This window comes from Pelmatolapia mariae, linkage group LG15, assembly GCF_036321145.2.
Source record: "Pelmatolapia mariae isolate MD_Pm_ZW linkage group LG15, Pm_UMD_F_2, whole genome shotgun sequence".
Taxonomy (NCBI): domain Eukaryota; kingdom Metazoa; phylum Chordata; class Actinopteri; order Cichliformes; family Cichlidae; genus Pelmatolapia; species Pelmatolapia mariae.
In genome coordinates, this window is record NC_086240.1 from 22,526,881 (window position 1) to 22,548,914 (window position 22,034).

General features: G+C 40.0%; 1 protein-coding gene across 2 annotated transcripts; it reads left to right on the top strand.

Annotated features, from left to right (window-relative positions):
* The first annotated feature begins 2,092 nt into the window (after positions 1 to 2,092).
* Positions 2,093 to 8,601, top strand: LOC134643077 (probable tubulin polyglutamylase TTLL2). Of its 2 annotated transcripts, XM_063495287.1 has the most exons (5): positions 2,093 to 2,204; positions 4,146 to 4,380; positions 5,313 to 6,136; positions 6,245 to 6,397; positions 6,637 to 8,601. In XM_063495287.1, the coding sequence occupies exons 2-5, from the start codon at positions 4,159 to 4,161 to the stop codon at positions 6,950 to 6,952; spliced, it is 1,515 nt and encodes a 504-aa protein (XP_063351357.1). In that variant the 5' UTR covers positions 2,093 to 2,204; positions 4,146 to 4,158; the 3' UTR covers positions 6,953 to 8,601. The 2 variants fall into 2 exon arrangements, with proteins under 2 accessions (XP_063351357.1, XP_063351356.1); XM_063495286.1 differs by having other exon boundaries at positions 5,313 to 6,397.
* The last annotated feature ends 13,433 nt before the right edge of the window (positions 8,602 to 22,034 follow it).

Below are 22,034 nucleotides of genomic sequence, written 5' to 3' on the forward strand. Positions count from 1 at the left end.
AAATTGAGGCAGAGGCAGCCAGAAGGGGGGGATGCCTCCTCTGCACCCTGGTGACACACCCTTACCCCAAGGCCCTGCATGTGTGGGTGATTGTGGTGGAGCGGGAAGAGGGAGGCAGCTGGAGATGGGGAGGGAAGGAAGGGAGGGGCAAGTGATCCCTCCCTGGGGCCAGCTCCCCCGCTGACCCCAGTAGGCACCCCCATACTCTGCAACCCGCCAGGGAAAGGGGGGCCCAGGCCCATCCGGACCGGGGCCCAGTGCAGCAGCGCCGCCCGGCCCCACCACAGAGAAAACTGCACCCACCCCATCATCCACTCATCTTCCAGACTACACAAGACATTAGACGCCCAGGCTGAGATCTTCCTCCACCTCTCCTGTATCTCCCCCTCCTGCAGAGAGAGTTCCTGAAGAGAGGAAAGCTCCTGCAAGATGTGACAACCTCCCCCACCAGTTGAAGAGCCCCCCAGGTGGCTCGATGCACTGGCGGCACCCTGCGCCAGGCTCTTTTTAGAGAACCGGCTCTTTCGGCTTGGCTCACTAAAAAGAGCCGGCTCTTTCGGCTCCGAACCGGCTCTTTAGGTTGTTTTGTTGCTTTAGTTAATTTATTATTAACAACAATATAAAATTATGCTCAAAAGGAATTACTAATGTAAAAAAAAAAGTGGTTTTATTTATATATGTTTATATATGAATATATGCGGTGGCCCCTAGAGACAAAGCGCGTACAAACTCCAAAAAGCACGTACAAATTCCAAAACACATTTCTAGCGTTAACTGAACTTCCAAAACAGAGCTACCTAGATCACTTAAATTACACATTGAAAGCATATGTGTATTGTTTGTGTATTTATACACAAGCACTCGTATATATTCAAATAATTCAAAAAAATGTTCATTTACCTGTTACTACCACACACCAAATCCGGTCATAGGTACTTCCTGGCTTGTGTAGCCACTAGGTAACAAAAGCTCAACACTGCGCCTAGCATCCTGGAGCACTTCTGTTGTGTTTTGTACGTGCTTTGTCTCTAGGGGCCACCGTAAATATACTTTTATTTATTCACTCCACATATAATGTAATAAATCATATAATACAAAAACCAACTATTCACATTTCACCTTTTAACTATTTAAATTTTCAGCTTTTTCCTTTTAAACAAATTTAAAGTGAAACAACACAAAACACTGCAAACCACAACACAATTAAATATAAATTAAACTATGAAAACAAAAAGAAGATGAACATTCTCTGTCATATGGGCCTGCATGAATAAACTTTCTGAATCCTTTATCGTCCGCAACTGAAAATAGTTGTGGATGATTACTATACCTTTCTAATGTGACGTTGTTGTCCCTGGCTCTCTTTCTCTCTCTTTCCCTCCCGCTCTGTTCCTGTGCTACTGCGAGTGAAACTACCGCCCCTCCCCCCTCTTCCCTGCGCAAGCACAAGGCTCGCGTGCGGAGTGAAGCGGAAAAAAAGTGCGAGAGAGAGGGTGAAAGAAAGAAAAACAAAACAAACCCCCCCCCTCACGACTCGCGATGAGGAGCCGGCTCGCGTCGTTCACGTCAAAGATTCGGCTCTAAGAGCCATTTCGTTCGCGACCGACACATCACTAACAGTTACCCTATTTGTGATTTTCACAAGCGTTGTATTGTGTGGAGAAACTACGCCACGTACTGGACACTGGAGGAATAAAAATTGGCAGAGAAGCGACACAATATTCACATCTGTGTGTTGCAATAAATTTTGTTGCCACCATGGTCATCTTCTTATGAACAACAGAAACACTACAGTAGCATCATGCTAGAATTAAAAGATGAAATTTATAAAAGCAGAAGAGGCAAGCAAAAAAGTTTAGAGATATTCAGGCTCAATATTGACATTTGAAAAGCTGTATATGACGATCAGTCATGACTCAATATCGAGTGATGGAGGTATTGGGGGGAAGTTTGTCCAGTCTGAAAAGGAGACTGTAATATGAACGTAGGCATCCAGTGCTGTATTCTAAACGTCTTTCATATATCCACAACGATCAACAGTTGCAGGCTGAGAGTCTAGTTTGGTCTGTAGGAGGAGCTAAGAGAACAGAAGCCTGTCGGCATTAAGCTGTGGGTAACGTGAGCTGAGAGGAAAGACTTTTGCATCCTACCTTTCATTTATCTGTCAGGTAAACAACGGCTTTTAAAGTCAACTCAGTTCAAAGGTAAGCTCAGTCTTTTTCATTTTTTGTAAATTTGACATTTATATTCCATTTTCATCCATTAGTGCATTTTCTTTAAGCAGTGCAGATGAAGACTTTCTTGCATTTTGTCCTTTGCTGCAAACATTGTGAGGAAATATTCTTGCCACTGTTTTTGTTTTGTGTGAGAAGCAATCATATGTTCAAATGTTTTTGAGAGGTTTTCAAAGTCTGGAACGCAGCATTGTCCCGCTTTTAAACAGCAGCCTGTTGGTAAGCTGGCACGCTGAAGCTTCAGTCTGATCCCTCTTTCTTGGCAGACGGTGGACAAAGTGTCGGTTTTGTTTGGGCTTCTCAGATTTACCGTGTAAATGCTTTGGATTACACACAAGGTGCTGAGTGTCCAGCCAAGAGATAAACTGTTAAGTGGCAGCTCAACGTTGTTTGAAACCTTTGAACTGTAGTTGAATTTTGCCTGGAAGATGCAAAAAGGATGTGGAAAATTTTCCACTCAAAATCTAGTAATTTTGCTCACAAACTCACTGGTGTGCCTGTGATCAACATGCCAAGCAAATGGATGCTTTTATTTTGACGTAGATTTGAGTTGGCACATCTCGCAGCTCTGTGTAATCAAACCTGTTTACAAAACACACACACACAGTCAAGTCCATAATGATTCATATTCGTCATTGTTTTGACCAGAAATGACACGGGTGTCTTCCAAAAGATAAGATGATCTACAAGAGGCATCATTGTGGGGGGGAAAAATTCTCAGCTTTTATTTATATCAGAGCTAAATAATAATCAATAGAAAAGCCTTTATTGGCTATTACAGCAATCAAATGCTTCCTATAATTGCAGACCAGCTTTTTGCATGTCTCCACAGGTATTTTCGCCAATTCATCTTTAGCAAGGAGCTCCAAATCTTTCAGGTTGGAGGGTCTCCTTGCCATCACCCTGATCTTTAGCTCCCTCCACAGATTCTTGATTGGATTCAAGTCAGGACTTTGGCTGGGCACTGCAAAAATATGTTTTTGTCAGCTAACCATATCTTCACCACTTTTGCTGTGTGTTCTGGGTCGTTGTCGTGCTGAAATATCAACTGGTGCCCAAGGCCACGTTTCTCTGTAGACTGCCTGGTGTTGGTGTTAAGAATCTTCATGTATTGCTCTTTTTTTCCATGGTGCCATTTACTGTGATTAGGGTCCCTGGTCCATTGGCTGAAAAACACCCCCAAAGTATTAGGTTCCCACATGACAGTGGGGATGGCCTCCTTAGGGTGAAAGGCTTCTCATTTTTTACGCTAAATGAAGGAAACATCATTGTGGCCAAACAATTCAATTTTTGTTTCATCTGACCATAACACAGAAGACCAGAAGTCGTCTTCTTTGTCCAGATGACCATTTACAAAGGCCAAGTGGGCTTTTGCGTGTCTTATCTGGAGAAGTGGCGTCCTCCTTGGTCTGCAAGCCAACTGCAGAGAATTGCTGTTTTTCACCTGTTGAGTTGATTAAAACAGCTATTCTCAATTAATCAGGGTATTTAGGATGCTTTAGAACAGCTTGGACTATTTGGAATAATATAGAACTTTGGGTTTTCCCAGAGACTGTGACAGTTTGTAAAGGGTATGAATAATTTTGGACATGACACTTTTTGATCAAATGTAAATAAAGCTTTCTGGAAAGCTTCAACTGTTAGTGTTTTAGGAAAACAGTTCTATTTTTTTTTAGGTTCTCTTATGTTTTTGCAATGCATATATAGGATGTTGGGTTTTTTTGGATGATATCAGTGCACATTTTATGGTCTGCCAATATTTGATAAAGTGATGACTATTCTCCTATATGCCACTTTATCATGCTAAATTTCCTTTTATATCACACCATATCCTCCAATTTTATGAATGCTAAAATGCTAATGTAACTTAAGTTACAATTAAATTCAGACGTTATTCTGTTGTATCTATAGTGGGTGATGCTGCATGGCTTCATCCTTGGTGTTCAGACTGCACGACAGAGGCCCCGAGCTGGTGAGGGAGGTGCTTCTGGAGCGAGGGTGGGAGGAGTATAATGAAGGAGAGCGTGAGGAGGAAGACTGGAACCTTTACTGGAGAGGCTCTTCATTTCAGACCTCACAATATCACAACCTGCTGCCGTGGCAACGCCTCAACCACCATCCTAAAACCGTTGGCATCACACGCAAGGTGCATGTCTACATAGATTTTACTTTATTTTTTTTAAAAACTTCATGTTTTGGAATGACAGACGTATTACCAGAAAAAGAAACTGTTCATTTGAATCTCATTCCTACGTCGAGAAATGTCAACGACTCTCGTACAACAAAACTCAGCTCTTGAGCTGTTTAAAAAAAATTTTGTCAGTGCTTGAACTGTTGGAAAAGCACAAAGCATAACTTCTGGGATTCACACATCTGCAACCAGTTCAACTAACACGCATGATTTTGGACCAGGAAATTCAAACCTAGAACCTTCCTGCAGTGAGGGTCCGTGGTAATTACTCTACCACTGTGCCATCCTGGCAGGAATGCAAAATATTAAAGAAAAAAAAAATTGTAAATGGATGATTAGTAGACTCTGACTACTTGTACATACGCTGACTTCATCTGAAAATTCAACCAAGTGTAATAGTATGTACATGAGAACAACAAGGAAGAGCATAATAGGTCCGTTTGAAATGTACTTTTTGTCGTTACCCTCTGCTGATTAAACTTTTATCACCAGGGGTCAGCATTATACCAGTGTTTGAGTTTCAGACGTGCTGTTCTCTTAACTTTGATATTTCTTATTTTCCCTGCCCTTATTTCCTGAACAGGCTTCATCTTTTCTGGTGGCAAATGCAATTAACAAAGTTCTTAATGACCTTCCTTGTTAAATACGGGTTGTATTGATTCACTTTCTCATGATGCAAAGTGGTAATCTACTGCCCTTTGACTTCAACTTCTAAAATATCTGCAGCACACCACATAAATGTTTGTGGCATAAAGTCAGTGGTTGTCTCTTTACATTCTGTTGATAGTTTTAGTTAATTTGGGAAGATTTTACATCATTTTCAAAGAAATAATTAAACATGAATTTATACCAAAAGAATGATTTGCATTTCTTTCGGATTTCTTTAGGATTGCTTGGCACGCAACCTGAGAAGAATGAAAGCAACGTTTGGTTCAGCTCTCTATGACTTCAGTCCCACCACTTTCATCCTCCCCAATGACTACACCTGCTTCCTGGCTGAGTACAACAGACTGCGTCTGGCCAGAGGAACATCGGTCTACTGGATAGTTAAGCCTGTGGATCTCTCCAGAGGCCGAGGGATCTTCATCTTCGAGGATATTAAGGACTTGGTTTATGATTGCTCTGTTGTCATTCAGAGGTACATTAGCAGCTCTCTGCTGATCTCCGGCTACAAGTTTGACTTGAGGATTTATGTGTGTGTGAAGAGCTTTCATCCACTGACTGTGTACATTCATCAAGAAGGCCTGGTGCGTTTTGCCACTGAGAAGTTCAACCTGTCATCTCTGCATAACCTGTATGCTCACCTCACTAACACCAGCATCAACAAGTTCGGTCCCTTCTACAACACCGAAAAAGGAAGAGTGGGCCAGGGATGTAAGTGGACCATGAGCAAATTCAGACATTTTCTCCACAGTCAACAGATCAACGAGCTGCTTCTGTGGCAGAGGATCAACAACATCGTCACTCTGACCCTGATTGCCATTGCTACATCAGTGCCCTCCTGTCCTAACTGTGTGGAGTTGTTTGGATTTGACATCCTCATAGATGCCAAGTTTAAGCCCTGGCTGCTGGAGGTCAACTACAGCCCTGCACTCACACTGGACTGCCAAGCTGATATTTCAGTGAAGAAAAAGCTAGTCAGTGATGTCATTGATATGATGAACTACACATCGACCGACAGCTTAAGAGACAGAGCTTATCGGAAACATAGGTACAAGCAACCTTGTTTTAAGGATTCAAGGACAAATGAGTCAGCGTTGAACAGACAGTCTCGTCAGCCTCTTGTATCGTACCTCATGAACAACGGGTCTCTTTACAGGTCTGATGTTACAAACCATGACAACACTGAAACAGAAGCTGAGAGGCAGTGCTCAGGAGAGACAGACGTTTCCTCTTTGATACCTGACACCCAGGAGAGTGAGGAAGCATTCACACGGCCTGCTGCGTCCTGGAAGCTCCCAAACATTTACAGGTACTGTAAATTTGCAAAATGTCAAATGAAGAACAAATCGTTGGTTTTAAAAGTGGAAAGTTTGACCTATTACTATTACTTAAATTACTTTTGACTTGGAATATTGTACAATTTTGGTGAAAATTGCATTTTTATGCCGTGAAATTCATAAAACTGAGGCCAGTTTGAGAACCAAAAAGTCTTGCTGTTAACACTTCTTTAAAAAGTGATGACAATTCTCTCTTTTCAAACATTCACAGCACAAAAACATTTCGGATCACTGCGGAGAAAACCACAGGGAATGGACAACATATTCCACCAGTGAAGGTTGGAGACTTCATAAGGACGTTTCCATTTAACAGGGCTACTCTGAAAGCCTCGCAGCACGAACTGGACATAAGGACAGTCCTACAGGAGATTCAGAGCCTAACTGGTCAGTTGGTTTCAGGCAAAGGAGACAAGATGAAGAGCAGGAGAGAAGAAACGGCAGATATGGATGCTGATGATGACTTTGATTCGCTGTTGTGGGGACCGAAAGATCCTCCACTGATCAGCCAATGCTTCAAATCAACTTGAGCTGTGGCATACTCTAGCTGGTGTAAATGAATAGTCACTTATACTGCATGGTGCTTTTCTACTGTTTTCTTTGGGGTTGAAGGCTCTGATAGGCTGGTTTTTTTTTCAGGTTTTGTTATTTTATTTAACTTAACACATCATTAGTGAGGATCCTACAGCCGTTATGTAGCTTGCATCAGAACATATTTCATTGATATGTTAAATATGATCAAATTTGCTGGTAAATTGAATCTCAGGTGTGGTGTCCTCTTTATATGCTGCCGTCACGGGAACAAGATTGGCTTTATGTTGGAACACACGATCCGCATGAAAACCTGTGGTTGTTAAAGAAAAAAAAACAAGGAAAAAAGTCAATTAACTTTCAAATTCCAGGAACGTCAGATATACCCTTTATCATCAGAAAGGGTGAAAAAAAAAATCAAGGTTTTGCATTGCAGTCAAAGTTCAGACCTTAAGCCAAACATTGTAAAGAAGAGTGGAATAAATTTCTCCACATGTGAGAGGCTGATAAAGTCACATAGAAAACAATTACTTTTGCTAAAGAATGGATCTACAAGCTACTGAATATATTTAGTGTAGCTGAGAGTCTGTGAGTTAATTTAGTTTTCACACACTGCTTCAGGATTTTGGCTTAAATAAATAATGACACAGTGTAATAGGTCAAGTTATTGTTCATCTGAGGTTATATTAAAAAATAATGAGGTCAGTGAAACAAGTCTTTGCATCAAGAGTCACTGATACGATCTGATATGATCTTAATAGGAAAAATACAATCATCATTTGTGACACTGAAGCATACCAGACACATTCTGTTATTGTTGATTAATCAGGCATGATATGCTTAGTTATAACTTGTTCACTCTGAGTTGTTTGTCTTTGTAAGAGCACATTGTTTCTTACACCAACACCTCACTCAGACAGACTGAATCACTGTTTTATGAATTCAATTTTCCCATAGAAAAACAAGAAAAGATAAGTGCTGACAGAGATTCGAAAGCTTGACAAACTAGTACTAGTAGTGCTAATTTTGAGGATATCTGATCTATTTGAAAGCTGGCTAACAAAGCTACATTTTTTAACAGAAGTGTTGGAAAAACATATGTTAATTTAAGACAAACTCTATCTGTGACTGAGTTTTTATTATTATATAAAGAGTTATTGGTTAGTAGTGCACTTTGACACACTCGCATGTGAACACACATTTGAGTTGGCTGTGAGACAGTGACTCTTTTCTAACTAAAGTAGTTAATGTGCACATTTTTGTTGTGTGGCTCTGAAATGTACTGTGGCTCTTTAAGTAGTAACTCAATATTTGAAACTTTGAAAACATCTATTAGAAAGAGGGGATTTGCCATGAACTCTGCTGCTCGCACGCATCTGATCAGGTTCTGCACAAAACTGGTGAAAATGTGGACTTCTACGGAGATCACTAAGGCTCGAAAAGTTCTACAAAGTTGACAGATGGACAGGTATATAGCATTAAAGCTGAGCCAAACAGTGGTTAGCACCATCGGCGTAACTTTGTGCTGAACATTGGGGGGGGGGTCAAGTTCTCTGTCTAAATAAATAAATAAATCTGGGTAAATTCCCAGATGATTAAACATGCAACTATTTTGCTGGTAATACCTGAAATGAGTAAAGAAAATCAACAGCCTATTTATGCAAGATAATTCAAAATTATCCCCCCCCCCCCCCCCCCCCCCCACGTAAATTACGCCCCTGGTTAGCACTATTGCCTCACAGCAAGAAGGTCCTGGGTTCGACTCTACTATCTGGCGGGGAACTTTCTGTGTAGAGTTTGCTTGTTGTCATAATAATGAGTTACAGCTCACTGCAAAGCTTCTAATATCAGAAGAAAACTCTATATGTAGGTGATACTAATCTGGTTCACTCTATAAAGCAGAAAACAATAAATGTTAAGGCCCAGATATGACCCACATCTGCCTTGACTCACCATGTGACTAACAGTGTGTACAGTCTGTGTGTGGAGCTGTTGCCACAGCTCCACCTTACGTATGCTAGCTGTCAGATATGTGTCACGATTGGGTCACATCAGCTCTACACACAGACTGTATATAAAAGACAGATGCAGCCATTGCAAGGTCAATCACTGGGTTACTTAAACCCCATTTTTGAAGCCTTCGGCTGATACAATCAACTAGGTTAGCTTTTTGAATGCAAACATAATGGACATGGGATGGGAGGATGTAATGTATTAGCTTGAAACATTAACTTAAATTTTAGTCAACTGACTTATTTACATTATGTGCTGCAATTCGTTGATTCAAAAAGAAAAATCATGTTTTAATGCTCCGTGTGAGGAACTCGGGAAGTTTGGGAAGTAAAAATCAAGTTTGTGCAGTGACTGAACTGGCACAGGGAACATATCAGCTTGCACCACATGAACTTTTAATGAGGTCAGTCAGTGCTTTGACATCATCCTTTGTCCTTTCACATAAATTATTGCTGGGGTGCTTAATAACCACTTAACAGCCCTTTATGTACCTGGATAATTTGATACTGACAAGATTTGCACTGCAGACACAAAGGTGGACTCTAGAAATTCTGTACAATAGAAACAAGTTGTAAAGATGGAAAAAAACATTAAAACAAGTATATTCAGCAACATGATACACACTTAGAATCTATTATTGCATATCTCAGTCCATTTCCTGTGTTCCATGGTGTGTTAGGCATACTTACCGAAAAAATAAATGCTTAATATATTTCTGAGACGTGAAATTTACTGAACTAATAATTTCCAGCTCTGATGTTATCAAATCGTCTTTCCAGTAAATCTCTCTTTATCAGAGAAAGTGGCATCAGCAGAGGGCAGCGTGGAAAGAGTCATAACAACATAAGTGAGTCCATCTCTGTCTGTATAGTGTACATGAATGCCTGAAAGGCAGCAGGAAAACAATACCACAGAAGCCACAACGTCATGTGTTCAGTTAATATCTGCTTCAGAAAAAAGTGACCTCAAAGCACAGCTTGCCTGAGTGGGAATCTCTTGTTTTGTTGGTTTTAAGGGTTTGCAGTGCCAGGAATTAAAACCACTCATATGAACCCCTTCATTATTTATGTGGCATTTAAATACGATCAATACTATTAATTCTTAAAGCGTTCCATTTGTTGTTTGAGTCATGTAGCTTTCCTGTTTGCCTTTCAACACCATCTAGGAACAAATGCAAAATGCCTCAGTATGCATGACGTTTACATAAGACACAGGCATCAACAAAAATATCTGAACTACTCTCTCTCACAGAGCACTTGACGAAGGTGAGAAGAGGCAACTCTCTTTTAGTTGCACGAAATGTGAGCAGAGATAATCCCACCATGCTTTTTCTTGCTGATATCAGAAACTATTTAAAGCCCTGTAGTGTGAGATTCTTTTTAATCTCTTTTTTTGTGGGATGAACGGCTCACAAACGGAGCAGAAAGGTCGGCCTTATATGGCGAGTTTGTTGCGGTGCTGATCGTGCTAATGAGTGAATGTAAAATGTGCATGAGCTTATGATCAGGTGGCTCTAATCAGGCTCAAACAATCTGAAGAGGTGACTCTAAAGGTGAACTTTGTTGCTTGTCCATGAAATTCTTTCAGCTCGATGTGCAAATTTTGACATCCTGCAGATTGTTGCGAATGGTGCTGTTGCACTCGTGCACATTCACAGTAGATTCAGAGCAGTTTAAACTGTGTGGTAACATAAATTTCTGTGGTCCAGCAGCCTCTTATCCACTACTCTGCTAATATTGAGCATACTTGTGGTTGTCTATCTGTAGTCTCTTTTTCTTAGCCCACATTCATGATGTGCTGTAATGGGCTGAACGAGATATTTTGATCGTGCTGCTGAAGACTTAATGTGGAATTTATCAAATTTGAGCGATTTAAAAAAATATTTCTTTGAAACTGACTGGAGGCATGACCAGCTGGTTACCAAAGTGTGCTTTTAGAAGGATTTTTGGTCAAACTCACAGTGAGAATGTGACACAGTTGATAGGTGACAAATTAAAGGAAGAAGCTGAACTTTTGGCCCCTATACTGAAGTTTGTTATGTTATATTTTATGACACTATTTTGTCATAAAATATAGAGTTTATTTTAGATGAGCAGCCAAAGTTCACAGTTCAGGATACTCAAAGACGGTTCTGAATGTGATAAACTTACATCAGACAAAGTCACAGACTGTATTTTACTTCCCAAACTGCTGTATGCCAGTCTGCATTCAGCAGCTGATGGTGTAGTACATAATCTAACCACTAGTCAGCAGTGTGGCATAACTGAGAGTTTTCTAATTAGGGCAGTTTTTCCTCAGCAGCTGCTTCAGCTGCCATTTGATTACAAACTGCCTCTCTGTTTAAACTGTTGGTGAAGAGCCTCCACCTGCTGCCTGTGGACCTGCGTGCACACACACACACACACACACACACACATGCAGGCACAGTCATGAGACAAACATACAGTGTAAACTTGTTAAAACATGTACAGGAGCACTGTGCGTGACTCACGTGTGGACTTCAAGAAGTACAAACATGTTTGTAAATGTTTGTACAGATTTACGCCATGCTGTGTCTAACCGCCACTTTACGTCACACACTGTGAGTACTACTGAGTACCACTTTCAATTGCTTCAACAACATTTTAGTTATAGCTGTATCATTTTTTCACTCTGATTTTTCGGGTGGTTTTGAGTTCAGGCCTCTGTAGCTGGATCATAATTATGATTGCGTAAGCATTCACATTAATGCATTCATAGTTTTCTCTAATTCTGAGTGAAATCATTCGAATTGAAGATTTTGGTTCAACTTCATGTCATTTACTGCAGTCTTGGCATGCAGAAAAGCGATGTATATCCTGTGATCCACTCTCTCTGGCTCATGTCTATATCTATCATTATCTGTATGTCAATCTGAACTCCCTCAGAGGCTCTATTGAAAACAAAATCTCTGCAGAGCAGGTCAGCTGAGACGCTGCCAGCAGAAGTGCACAGTATCACACATTTACAGCAATGTGGCAGACAGGAAGTTATTTTTGTTCACATGGCACATGCAAAGACATTTCAAGTATTGCAACTTCAACATCTAGAGATACTTTAAACTTTCCAGACATTTTTTATTCCTGTCTAATAACTTAGCACCTACACAGCTAAACTCATATCAATGTGGAAATTAATGACTTTGTTGCAATTTTAAAGTTGCAAATCTATCCAGTCTGGTCTGCATGACTGTCACAACTGGTTTACACGGTATACTTCCTCTTCTGATTGGATTTAAATTTCACTCTCTTAGGGCATGTTGCGTGTGCTAAAAGGACTGTTTGGGTTCACACACAATCACATATACGTATAAAGTGTGGCATGACATAATCTGTTGTCAGTACAGTTCAGCAGCATAATAAAAATCCAACATCCAAAATGTTTTTTTTAATACTCCTGTTTTAGACCATGTTGTTTTTAGTAATTTGGGATATGAACGTATTAGATAACAGTGTTTTTTATTATTATTCGGAAAGTGTTGTGGTTTTGAGGAAACATAAATAATATTTGAGAGGAGAAACCTCTCACTGATGACTTCCCGATGAGTCAAGAGTTAAAGCTGACTTTTGTTTTCCCAGGATCCCGTGAAATGGCATGAACAGTGAATTACCAGCAGCTGTTGCTTTGTAATACTTTAAGGCAGGGGTCCCCAATCCCAGTCCACGAGGGCCGGTGTCCCTGCAGGTTTTAGATGTGTCCTTGATCCATCACAGCTGATTTAAATGGATAAATTACCTTCTCAACATGTCTTGAAGTTCTCCAGAGGCCTGGTAATGAACTAATCATGTGATTCAGGTGTGTTGACCCAGGGTGAGATCTAAAACCTGCAGGGACACCGGCCCTCATGGACTGGGATTGGGGACCCCTGCTTTAAGGCTAACAAAGCTTTGAGGCTTTAGAACAGGGGTGTCGAACTCCAGGCCTCGAGGGCAGGTTTTAGATCTCACCCTGGGTCAATAAACCTGATTCAAATGGTTAGTTCATTACCAGGCATCTGGAGAACTTCAAGACATGTGGAGGAGGTCATTTAGCCATTTTAATCAGCTGTGTTTGATCAAAGACACATCTAAAATCTGCAGGACACCGGCCCTCGAGGCCTGGAGTTCGACACCTGTGCTTTAGAAGCTACAGTGCCTCCAGACAGACATAATATTTCATGTGCACTTCATGTGCAACATCACTCTCTATTAAAATCCCTGACAGCTACAGTTTGAATTCACTTAGCCTACATTAAGAGGCTGATTGCTTGGACTAAATCTTTGCCTGTCACATAAGAATTACTGTTACCACGCCTACTTACACAAAGTTTCAAAGCTGCTATGTTAATAACCTCCAGTCTGACAGGCAGCAACCTGTCCAGGTCAGTTCCAACAGCTAAAAACACAAAGTAGAGATGTAGGTAGGTAGGCTGCATAGACAGGCTGCAGACTAATGCAAGGATGTAATTTAATCTCAGTACTCAGTTATTTCAAATAAACACAGATAACAGACTGGTGGTTTTGGTAGGTAAAATAAGGATTAGTCATCAGTGGTAATTTCCCAGCAAGAACTGAAAGGAAGTGAACTATCAAGTTCCACATTATTTTCAGACTTTTAACTCGTACTGAAAAACTGAAATTTAATCTGAAAGAACTGTTGAGGTACAGAGATACTTAAACCAACTGACCCTGCAACATCAGTGGTACCAGTTCTGCAACTCACACACTGAAGGAGTGGTTTACTGTTCAAAGGAATACTAAAATTAGTTTTCCATCAACCCAGGATAGTAAATGATTATTGAGGCATGCCTCAGATATACTGCAGTTTCACCAAGTTTACCTCTGTTAGTTACCCATTACAAGGCCATACAATCAGTTTCAAAAGCCCTGCGGTAGAGGTGGTGTTGTGAAGCTTCGTTAACCAATGTGAAGCATTTTGCAATGCTGCAAAATAGCTGTCAAAACAATAGTTTGTGGCTTAAAGGATGTACAGGTGTGGTTTTATTCATTTAACCAAAAATGTTGCCTGCCAACAAATGCTAATAATTGTTTTGGTGCCACCTTATGAGGACTGCGCCTGTGCACCACTGTTAAAAGCTATTGAAGTCTATAACAATATTATGTTGGGATAATTTTGATTCTGCAAAAACAGACTAAAGGAAATATTGCAAATACAGGAAATATTGCAAACTATTAGGTAACAGTATATATGGTGACATTAACAAAGGACCTGTGGCTGGCTTTGTTTTGAAATGGAAACACACAGACTCAAAAACTGACTGATCTAAACTCTTGTCATTTTGTCTTCGTTTTTATTTTCAACATGTTTTGTTGGAATCTTAAAGCTAAGTGGAAAATAACAATTTATAGCCCTATTGGCAGTTCTGTGAGGCTCAACAGTGCTTAGTATTTACTTTTTCCCCACTAAGTAATTCAAACTTGCACACTTTTCACGCATACATTGACACATAGGATGGTGACAAATTGGCTATTTTTGTTGGAAGTTAAGTCAAATAGGTTGACCCACTGTGAACATACTGGTGCTAGCATAAAAAAACCCTTAAAGAACCCTAATATCATGACAATATTTAAATTCCTGAGTTGTAAAAAAATTTGATTCAAAGATTCTGAATGTTAGCTATTCAGTGTCTGTTTGCCTGCCTTCTATGTTTTGCTCACTTGCCTCAAGCTTTTGTGGCTTTTGCTTTGCTTTGATTTACTCTTCGTCTGAGACCTTAATAAAAAGAGAGTGCTGCATTTTGGTCCTTATTCTACTAGCCCTTCACAAATCCAGTGTGTCTTATTCAGGTAACTCTGGGTTAACTCTGCGTTTTCTGTACTACAAAAGACGTTCATTTCTTACCAGGGTAGATTGCCACAGTATGCTGCTCTGGAGCAGGTCAGGTTCCAGATTAAATATGAAGAGGTATTATTTCTTGACTTCTGCGCAAAGACAGCACAGATCTTTATTGTTCTATAAGCATTAATATATAATCCTAAAACAGGACACCCAGACTGTCTAACCTTATATCAAATTTGCATGTAGTCTAAGCCTAAGTTTGAATTCTGTTTTTTTTATTTACTCTTTAAATTGAGACTGTTGAACACCACTAAATTTGTTAACTTGTAATGTTAACTTATGACAAAGTCCTTAAAGTCCACACTTACCCTATATTACAGTCCTACAGTCCTTTTATGTTCCCTTTCCACTCAGACTGTCACACTGCTGCTTTGTCTGCAGCACCTGTGTTGTTTTCAGCCATGTTATGACATGTCATGTTAAAAGAGTGTGCTTTAAACGCTCCAGTTGGTAAAACTGGAAAAGTATTAATAAAGTTTAGCCCATTTGAAACCAAGGAAGAAAGCCGGTAAAAATGCATACTGTGCAAGTGAAAAGACTTATCAATATCGCAATATCACAACCAGAAAGAGGGGAAACTTATAGATTACACTTGAGTATTTTATGAAATGAATATTTATAATTGGAATTCTGTTTCCAACAGCGGCAGCCTCTGTGCTGCTTAATCATCTAATAGTACATAATAAAATACAAAAAACAGAAAGAAAGAAAGAGAATCCAGCATCACTAATGATAGTGATGGAAGAAAAATCAAAAAATCACAAAAATTCTTGTGATCTTAATTAACTTGTAGTCAAAATGTTAAGGCACTGCATCAAGTAGCTGTTGTGATGTTTTCCCTGAACCGGACTGACAAATCTATTGACCCTGAACAGCTTTTGAGCCCTTAAAATTTCTCTCTATTGATCGTCTGACATTTCACTGTAGGCTGACCAGAGTTTGACAAAAGATAGAGCAGTGGCATTTCATTGCTTAGATATGCACATCATTTCCTGTGTATGCACCCTGTAGAAGAAAAATAGTAAAACCAGAAGCGTAACTTGGCATCGCAATTTATTGATAAACTGTCACCTACCTACTTCTCTGGCACTGCGGTACTCCAGAGATTTGTCAGATTTTTGATCAGTGGATCGTAGAGCAGATTACGTAAAATTCTGTGAAATCCGCAGGATGTTGTGAGAACACCAGCTTCCCTTCCAGGTTTCAGTGACTATATCTTCAACTTTTTGTACTTCCCCACATTTAAAAAATATACAAAACACTGTGATAAGAGCCAAATGAAATACACATATTAAGAACCGAAAACTACTCTTCATTTATAATAAAACAATTCAAAGCAGTACTGTGAAGTCTGCTTTGGCAGCAGGTACAACCTCCAGTCTACTTTACACATTTGAATGTGGGCACTTTTATTACTGTCGCCAGGGAGAGCAGCGGAGAGGATCAGCTTTGTCCATCAGGCTGTCAGGATGCTGCAGTCACTCCCTGCTCACACACACACGAACTCCAGAACTGCACTCACCTCTTCCCTCTGATCCCCCCCCTTGAACATATAAAACTCTGAACCGCCACTATTGCCTTTTCACTGACTGCCCAACCCCCACTTGCACATGAACTTGCCCACAATCACTATGATTGTGTTGGACACTGCTGTTTATATAAGACTGTATAGTATAATATTGTGTTGTACATAACATTCCTATTTTATTTATATCTTTTTATCTTCATATTGGTTTAGTGTACACTGAGGGCCATGAGAGCATTGCAATTTCAAATTCCTGTGTATGACTGTACATATGCTCTTTGACAATAAAGTTTGAGGTTATGTGTTTGGTAGCGTCTACGTGTGTGCGTGTCATTCTGTCTGTAAACACGATGGCTTGAAAAATTTGTGTAACTTTGTAGGGATGTAGTGTGGGGTCATATTAACAGTCTATCACATCCGCCAAGCTCTTCAGGGTCAGCGTAATGATTTATTGGTTGAATATTGACAAAAGACCTTATAACTTGATTCTTACAAGTGTGGCGTGTATTGTCAACACTATACACACATTTACAAATATCCCAAATTGTTGAAGTTTTAGATGTGTGTTGTTTAACTCATGATGCAGTACACATTTCTTTACAGTTGTAAATTTTGTTGAGAAATTCAGTTTGACCAGCATATATTGACATTCATGTTTTTTGAGTATAGCTGATTAATTTTATTAAGACTTTAAGTACATTACAGTAACCATTTAAATACCTAAAAATTTCAATACATGAACAAGTATTTTTAAAAGGAAAATAAACTTTTTTTTACTCAATATTTATTACTAAACATTTAAATTAATTTAATGAAATAAATGTTACACATGCATACAGCCACATAAATTTTAAAAAATGATTAAAAGTAATTATACTCAAAATCATGACAAGCATATTAGAATGGGTTTCAACAGGGCAAACGAGTATTTTTAAAAAGAACAAAGAAAACAAAATGAATCTACAGATTCATTTGAAATCTGCCTTGGGAGAGGTTTGCATTTTCTGAGCGTTTCTTCTTCGTTCTTCTTTACAGATAAAATTGAACTTGTTGAGGAGCTGCCATCTTCAGGTCTCTCTGTCCTTTGGATAGACCCTCAATGACAGACACTTTTTAGTTTCTTTACATGACAGTGAGAGGTGAACCACCAACCTAAATTTATGCTAGCGTTATATTTTCTGCAACCGCAAGTAGGCAATAATATCCAACTTTTTCCTTGTTCTGTCAGGAGAAGGCTGGAAATTATTCTTTTATGTGTAACTCTGTAAAATAAAATGTAACAAATACACCCAAGAATACAAATGTAATAAAATTATATTTTTTAATAAAATAGCAATTGATAACAGGAACAGGTAAGATGAAAACTAAAACATGTTTTCAGTCAGATATTATTTGCACTAGTCTCATTTTAGCTTAGTGTGTGTAAGATTGATGATGTAGTGGTTTACACATTTGCTTATGTCAGCAAATCAAATACGCAAATCAATCCACTGTGTCGACCCTTTGGGAAATGATGTAAGAGGCAGGCATAATTCCCTTCAGTGAGACATACCAGTGTCCTTTCCAGTCATGCTAGTTTTTCTTCAACCTCCTTTATTCCTCCCTGTATTAAACTTCGTCTGGTGTGGCTGTGACTGAGGCCAAAGGAGGGAAGGTTATGCAGTCTTGGATTTCTTCAGTGTTGTTGTTTCAACACCGATAACATGAAACCATCACGTGTGGACAAAACAACAAACCACCGGATAGAATACTATTAATTAATTTAAAGGACAATAGTGAAACATATCTATAGCAGTATGAAAGTGTTGGAGAAGAAAATGAAATTTAAATAAGAATAATTTGTTTTATTCTGTAAGTACAGTACCACGGGTGCTTCATTAAACTTGCATGAGAGCCCTTGGCATAATCATCTCCTGGCTGGTTTAAATGGGAACTGTTGAGGGTGAAGCAGGGAGGAGGGGATATGAGCTTGGGAAACAGATGACACTGGGAGGATGGGTTATCTTCATCCTATTACCAGTGCTTCCAGTGCTTCTTCTAGTGGAATGCATGGGAAATGCACTGACTAGCCGAGGTGTTAAGGTTTGATTTGTGTTGTTTGGCAAGCTATGACAAAACACTTCTGTTGTTGCAGCTTGCTCTTGACCTTTAACCAAACTGAGTCTGTGTTACTTCCTGGTCTTGACTCAGTGAGGCACTGTCCGAGCTCGTGGATAGACACAGCTTGTGGACAGAGTTTCCATGTTCACATTTCAGGACACTCTTTCTGTGTGACTGATCAGTGTCTTAAAACTAACAATAACTTCCTGATTTCTTTAGGCCTGAGGGGAAACACTGTTGTGCCTCAGAAGGGTAGCAATATTCACATGGCGTGCTTGTTGACGCTGTTTCGCTGCAGGGGGCTATTCAGAATCAGAATCCGAATTGGAATGCTTTATTAATCCCTAAGGACATTATATGGTTACAGTTGCCAAGACAATAAGAACAGTAGCAGACTGAACTAGATTAAATAATACAATATATTACAAAGTTACAAAATATAACATATACAAATATATACTGATAGCTCAATTATAAATATCCAGAATACTACAGAGATTAAATGTATATGGTTGACATTTTACTCTAAACTGTAAGGTGTAAAACTTTATTATCTGTTTTTTTTCACTGTATAGCACATGCAAAAGGGTGAAAGTACTGTGTACTGTGCATGAAATGGAGGAATTGTACAGGGACATATCCACAGGCAGGAATAATTTCCTGTGTTGTTTAGTGGTGCATCTGGGTAATCTCAGTGGCTCACCAAATGTGCTCCTGTGACTGGCCAGCACATCATGAAGTGGGTGGGAGGTATTTTCTAGCATTGTCCATATCTTGGACAACATCTGTGTCATGGTCCGGGTGTGTGGCTGTAAAATTCCACTGGATGTCTAAGCTTCCCTGGTATCCGCCCATGGGCAGGGCCAACAGCCTCGCTCACCTGGACCTGATTGAGGCAGGTAGCCTGGAGATTTAAGATCTTTGCTGTCACTGCTTCCTCGCCAGTTCGTCAACAACCCTGTGTTGGTAACCAGGCCTCATGCTTCATGTTCATAATTCTCAAGCACTTTACTTACCTTGTGAACTTGTGCTCTTGTTGCTCCTGGATACTCCACGGCTCTGAACTACTCATCTTGGGAATCTGGTTCACCTGCCAAGAGGGTTGGCCTGATGGTATTGAATGCACTGAAAAAGTAAAAAAAACATGACCCTCACAGTGCTCGCCAAGTGGTCCAGCTGGGCATAGACATGATTGAGGCTGATGAATGTACAAAATGAAAGTGTCCTCAGCTCCGAGGCAGGGCTGGTAAGTGAACTGAAGGAGATTGTGGTGTGGCCTGACAATAGGTCAGAGCTGGTCCAGGATGAGTCTTTCCAGGGTCTTCATGACGTGGGACGTCAGTGCCACAGGCCTGTAAGGCCCTGGGTGCCACTGGGATGTGGCGTCTTTGGTACAAGAGCGAGGCGTCTTCCACAGCACCGGGACCATCTGCAGACTCAGACTTATCATGAACAGATTATGAAAGACTCCACAAAACTGAGGTGCACAAGCCTTGAGGACATGGGGACTTGCCCCGTCTGGCATAGCAAGCTTGCCTGAGTGGAGTATTCTCATTTGTCTCTGAACTTGGTCATGAGCGAAAGGGATAGGTGGGGGAGGGATGTCAGGACTTTCACAGGAGGCTATGGTGCAATTGGGAGAGGGAGCAAGAGAGTGGCTTGGCTGTGGATTGCAGGCTGACTACAGGTAAGTCAATAAGGGGGTGAGCATTTACTGCAGTGTCAAATCTGTTGAAGAACACATTCATCTCATTGGCTCTGTCCTCACTGCCCCAGCTCCTTTGCTGTTGGATTGCCTGAATCCAGTGATTATTGTCATTCCATTCCACACCTCCCTCATGCTGTTCTGCTAGAGTTTCTACTCAAGCTTTCTCCTGTAATTGTCCTTAGCCTCTCTGATCTTGCCCTTCATTAACACCTGATCCATTCTCACCTCCTCTCTATTATCCTCTCTGAAGGCTCTCATTGTCATTGAGGAGAGCTTTTGGGGTGGGGGGTGAGGTGAATCAGGTTATGATCTGACTTACCCAGTGGGGGCGGGCTGGGGGTGGGACTGTATGCATTCTTGACATTAGCATACAGTAGGTCTAAAATACTCCCCTCCTTGGTGGGACAGACCACATACGGTATGAAAGTTGGCAGTGTAGTCTTATTTGGATGACATGGTTGCAGTCACCAGAAAAAACAATGATGGGTGCTGAGTCTGTAACCAGACTATGGCAGAGTGGATGATGTCTGTCTTCTAAAGCAGTCCCATATGAGCTCACAGCTAATTTTTCTGGGAGGTACTGTCAAGTCTCTCAAAAACTTGCTGTGAAAGGCTGCCAGCTTGCAAAGTGAGGGATACATTTTGAATTTAAATCTTTCCCTGTGAGGGATTTTGCTTTTTTCAGTTTCTTCTAAAGGATTTTTCTTTCTGGGCTTACTGACTCCGAATTTTCCATCTTGTATGTGGCTAACTTTATCTCGTAGTTCTAATTTTTGTTTTAGGACTACCAGTTTTGAGCATAAGAGGAGTTTTTGAAGTTAGTTTGTTCTTGACTGTAAGCTTGGTAAAAAGCCCTCAGGCTGTGCTTGAATCTCTGTTTAGGTTTTTATTTAGGTGCACTACAATAAAAAGCAAAAACTAGCAAAAATCCTAAACTTGTGGTCATACTGAGGCTGAGATGTCCAAGACTGGAAGGTTTCAAGTTGATTTCTTCCATCTTTAAAGACCAACGATGGGGCAAATGAGGTTAAATTCCTACTGAGGCCCTGCTGCTCAGTGACCTTTAAATTATTTTGGTCCATCCAGAAAATGTCCTCATCCTGCCCTGAGAAGTTATTTCTCTCTGGTGACCTCAGAACACCATCACTGTTCTCAAAGTTTGAACAATATATATTTTAAGTTTACTTTAACTCATCTTTATGAAGAAGAAGGAAAGGGCCTTTATGTATATTTTACTGAATACGAATAACACAGTAATACGAATTACCAGCTAGCAAGTGGTTGTGCTTTGTCCTGTCTATTACAATCTATTCAGGTAGCTGGTCCTATTGCCTAACTGAAACACCTGATGAGGCACTTAAATAAATAAATAAAAATAAATAAAATGTGATGTCAAGATGAAAGTGTGAGGATCCATTTCAAATATAAAATGTTCTAGTTTTTAAAAATGTGAATATTTAGTATGTGGCTTTAAAACAAAAACAAAATTCAACCCTAACCTGATGTTTAACAGCTTTAAGTTTTCTTATCATGAAATTCATGGCGGTCAGCTTGTCATACTGTTTTACTAGTATAAAATATATATACAGCAGCTGTTATGCACTTATTTATTTACCATGGCAAGACTTTGCAAGTCTATTGATTCCCCTGTCCCAACATGTATTTGAAAAACAGGACTCCTAATATAACCCACTATTCTCTCACTTAAAACACTGCCTTTGTGGTATTTTTAAATAAATATAGGGTTTAAATGATCTACAGACTTTTCTTTTTAAGAACAGAGTTGTTGTTGTCCATATGCTGAGCAAATAAGTATGTAAGCCAGGCCTTAGGTGTGTATCCCTAATAGGTTTATGTAACGCACTAAAACCCTGCAATT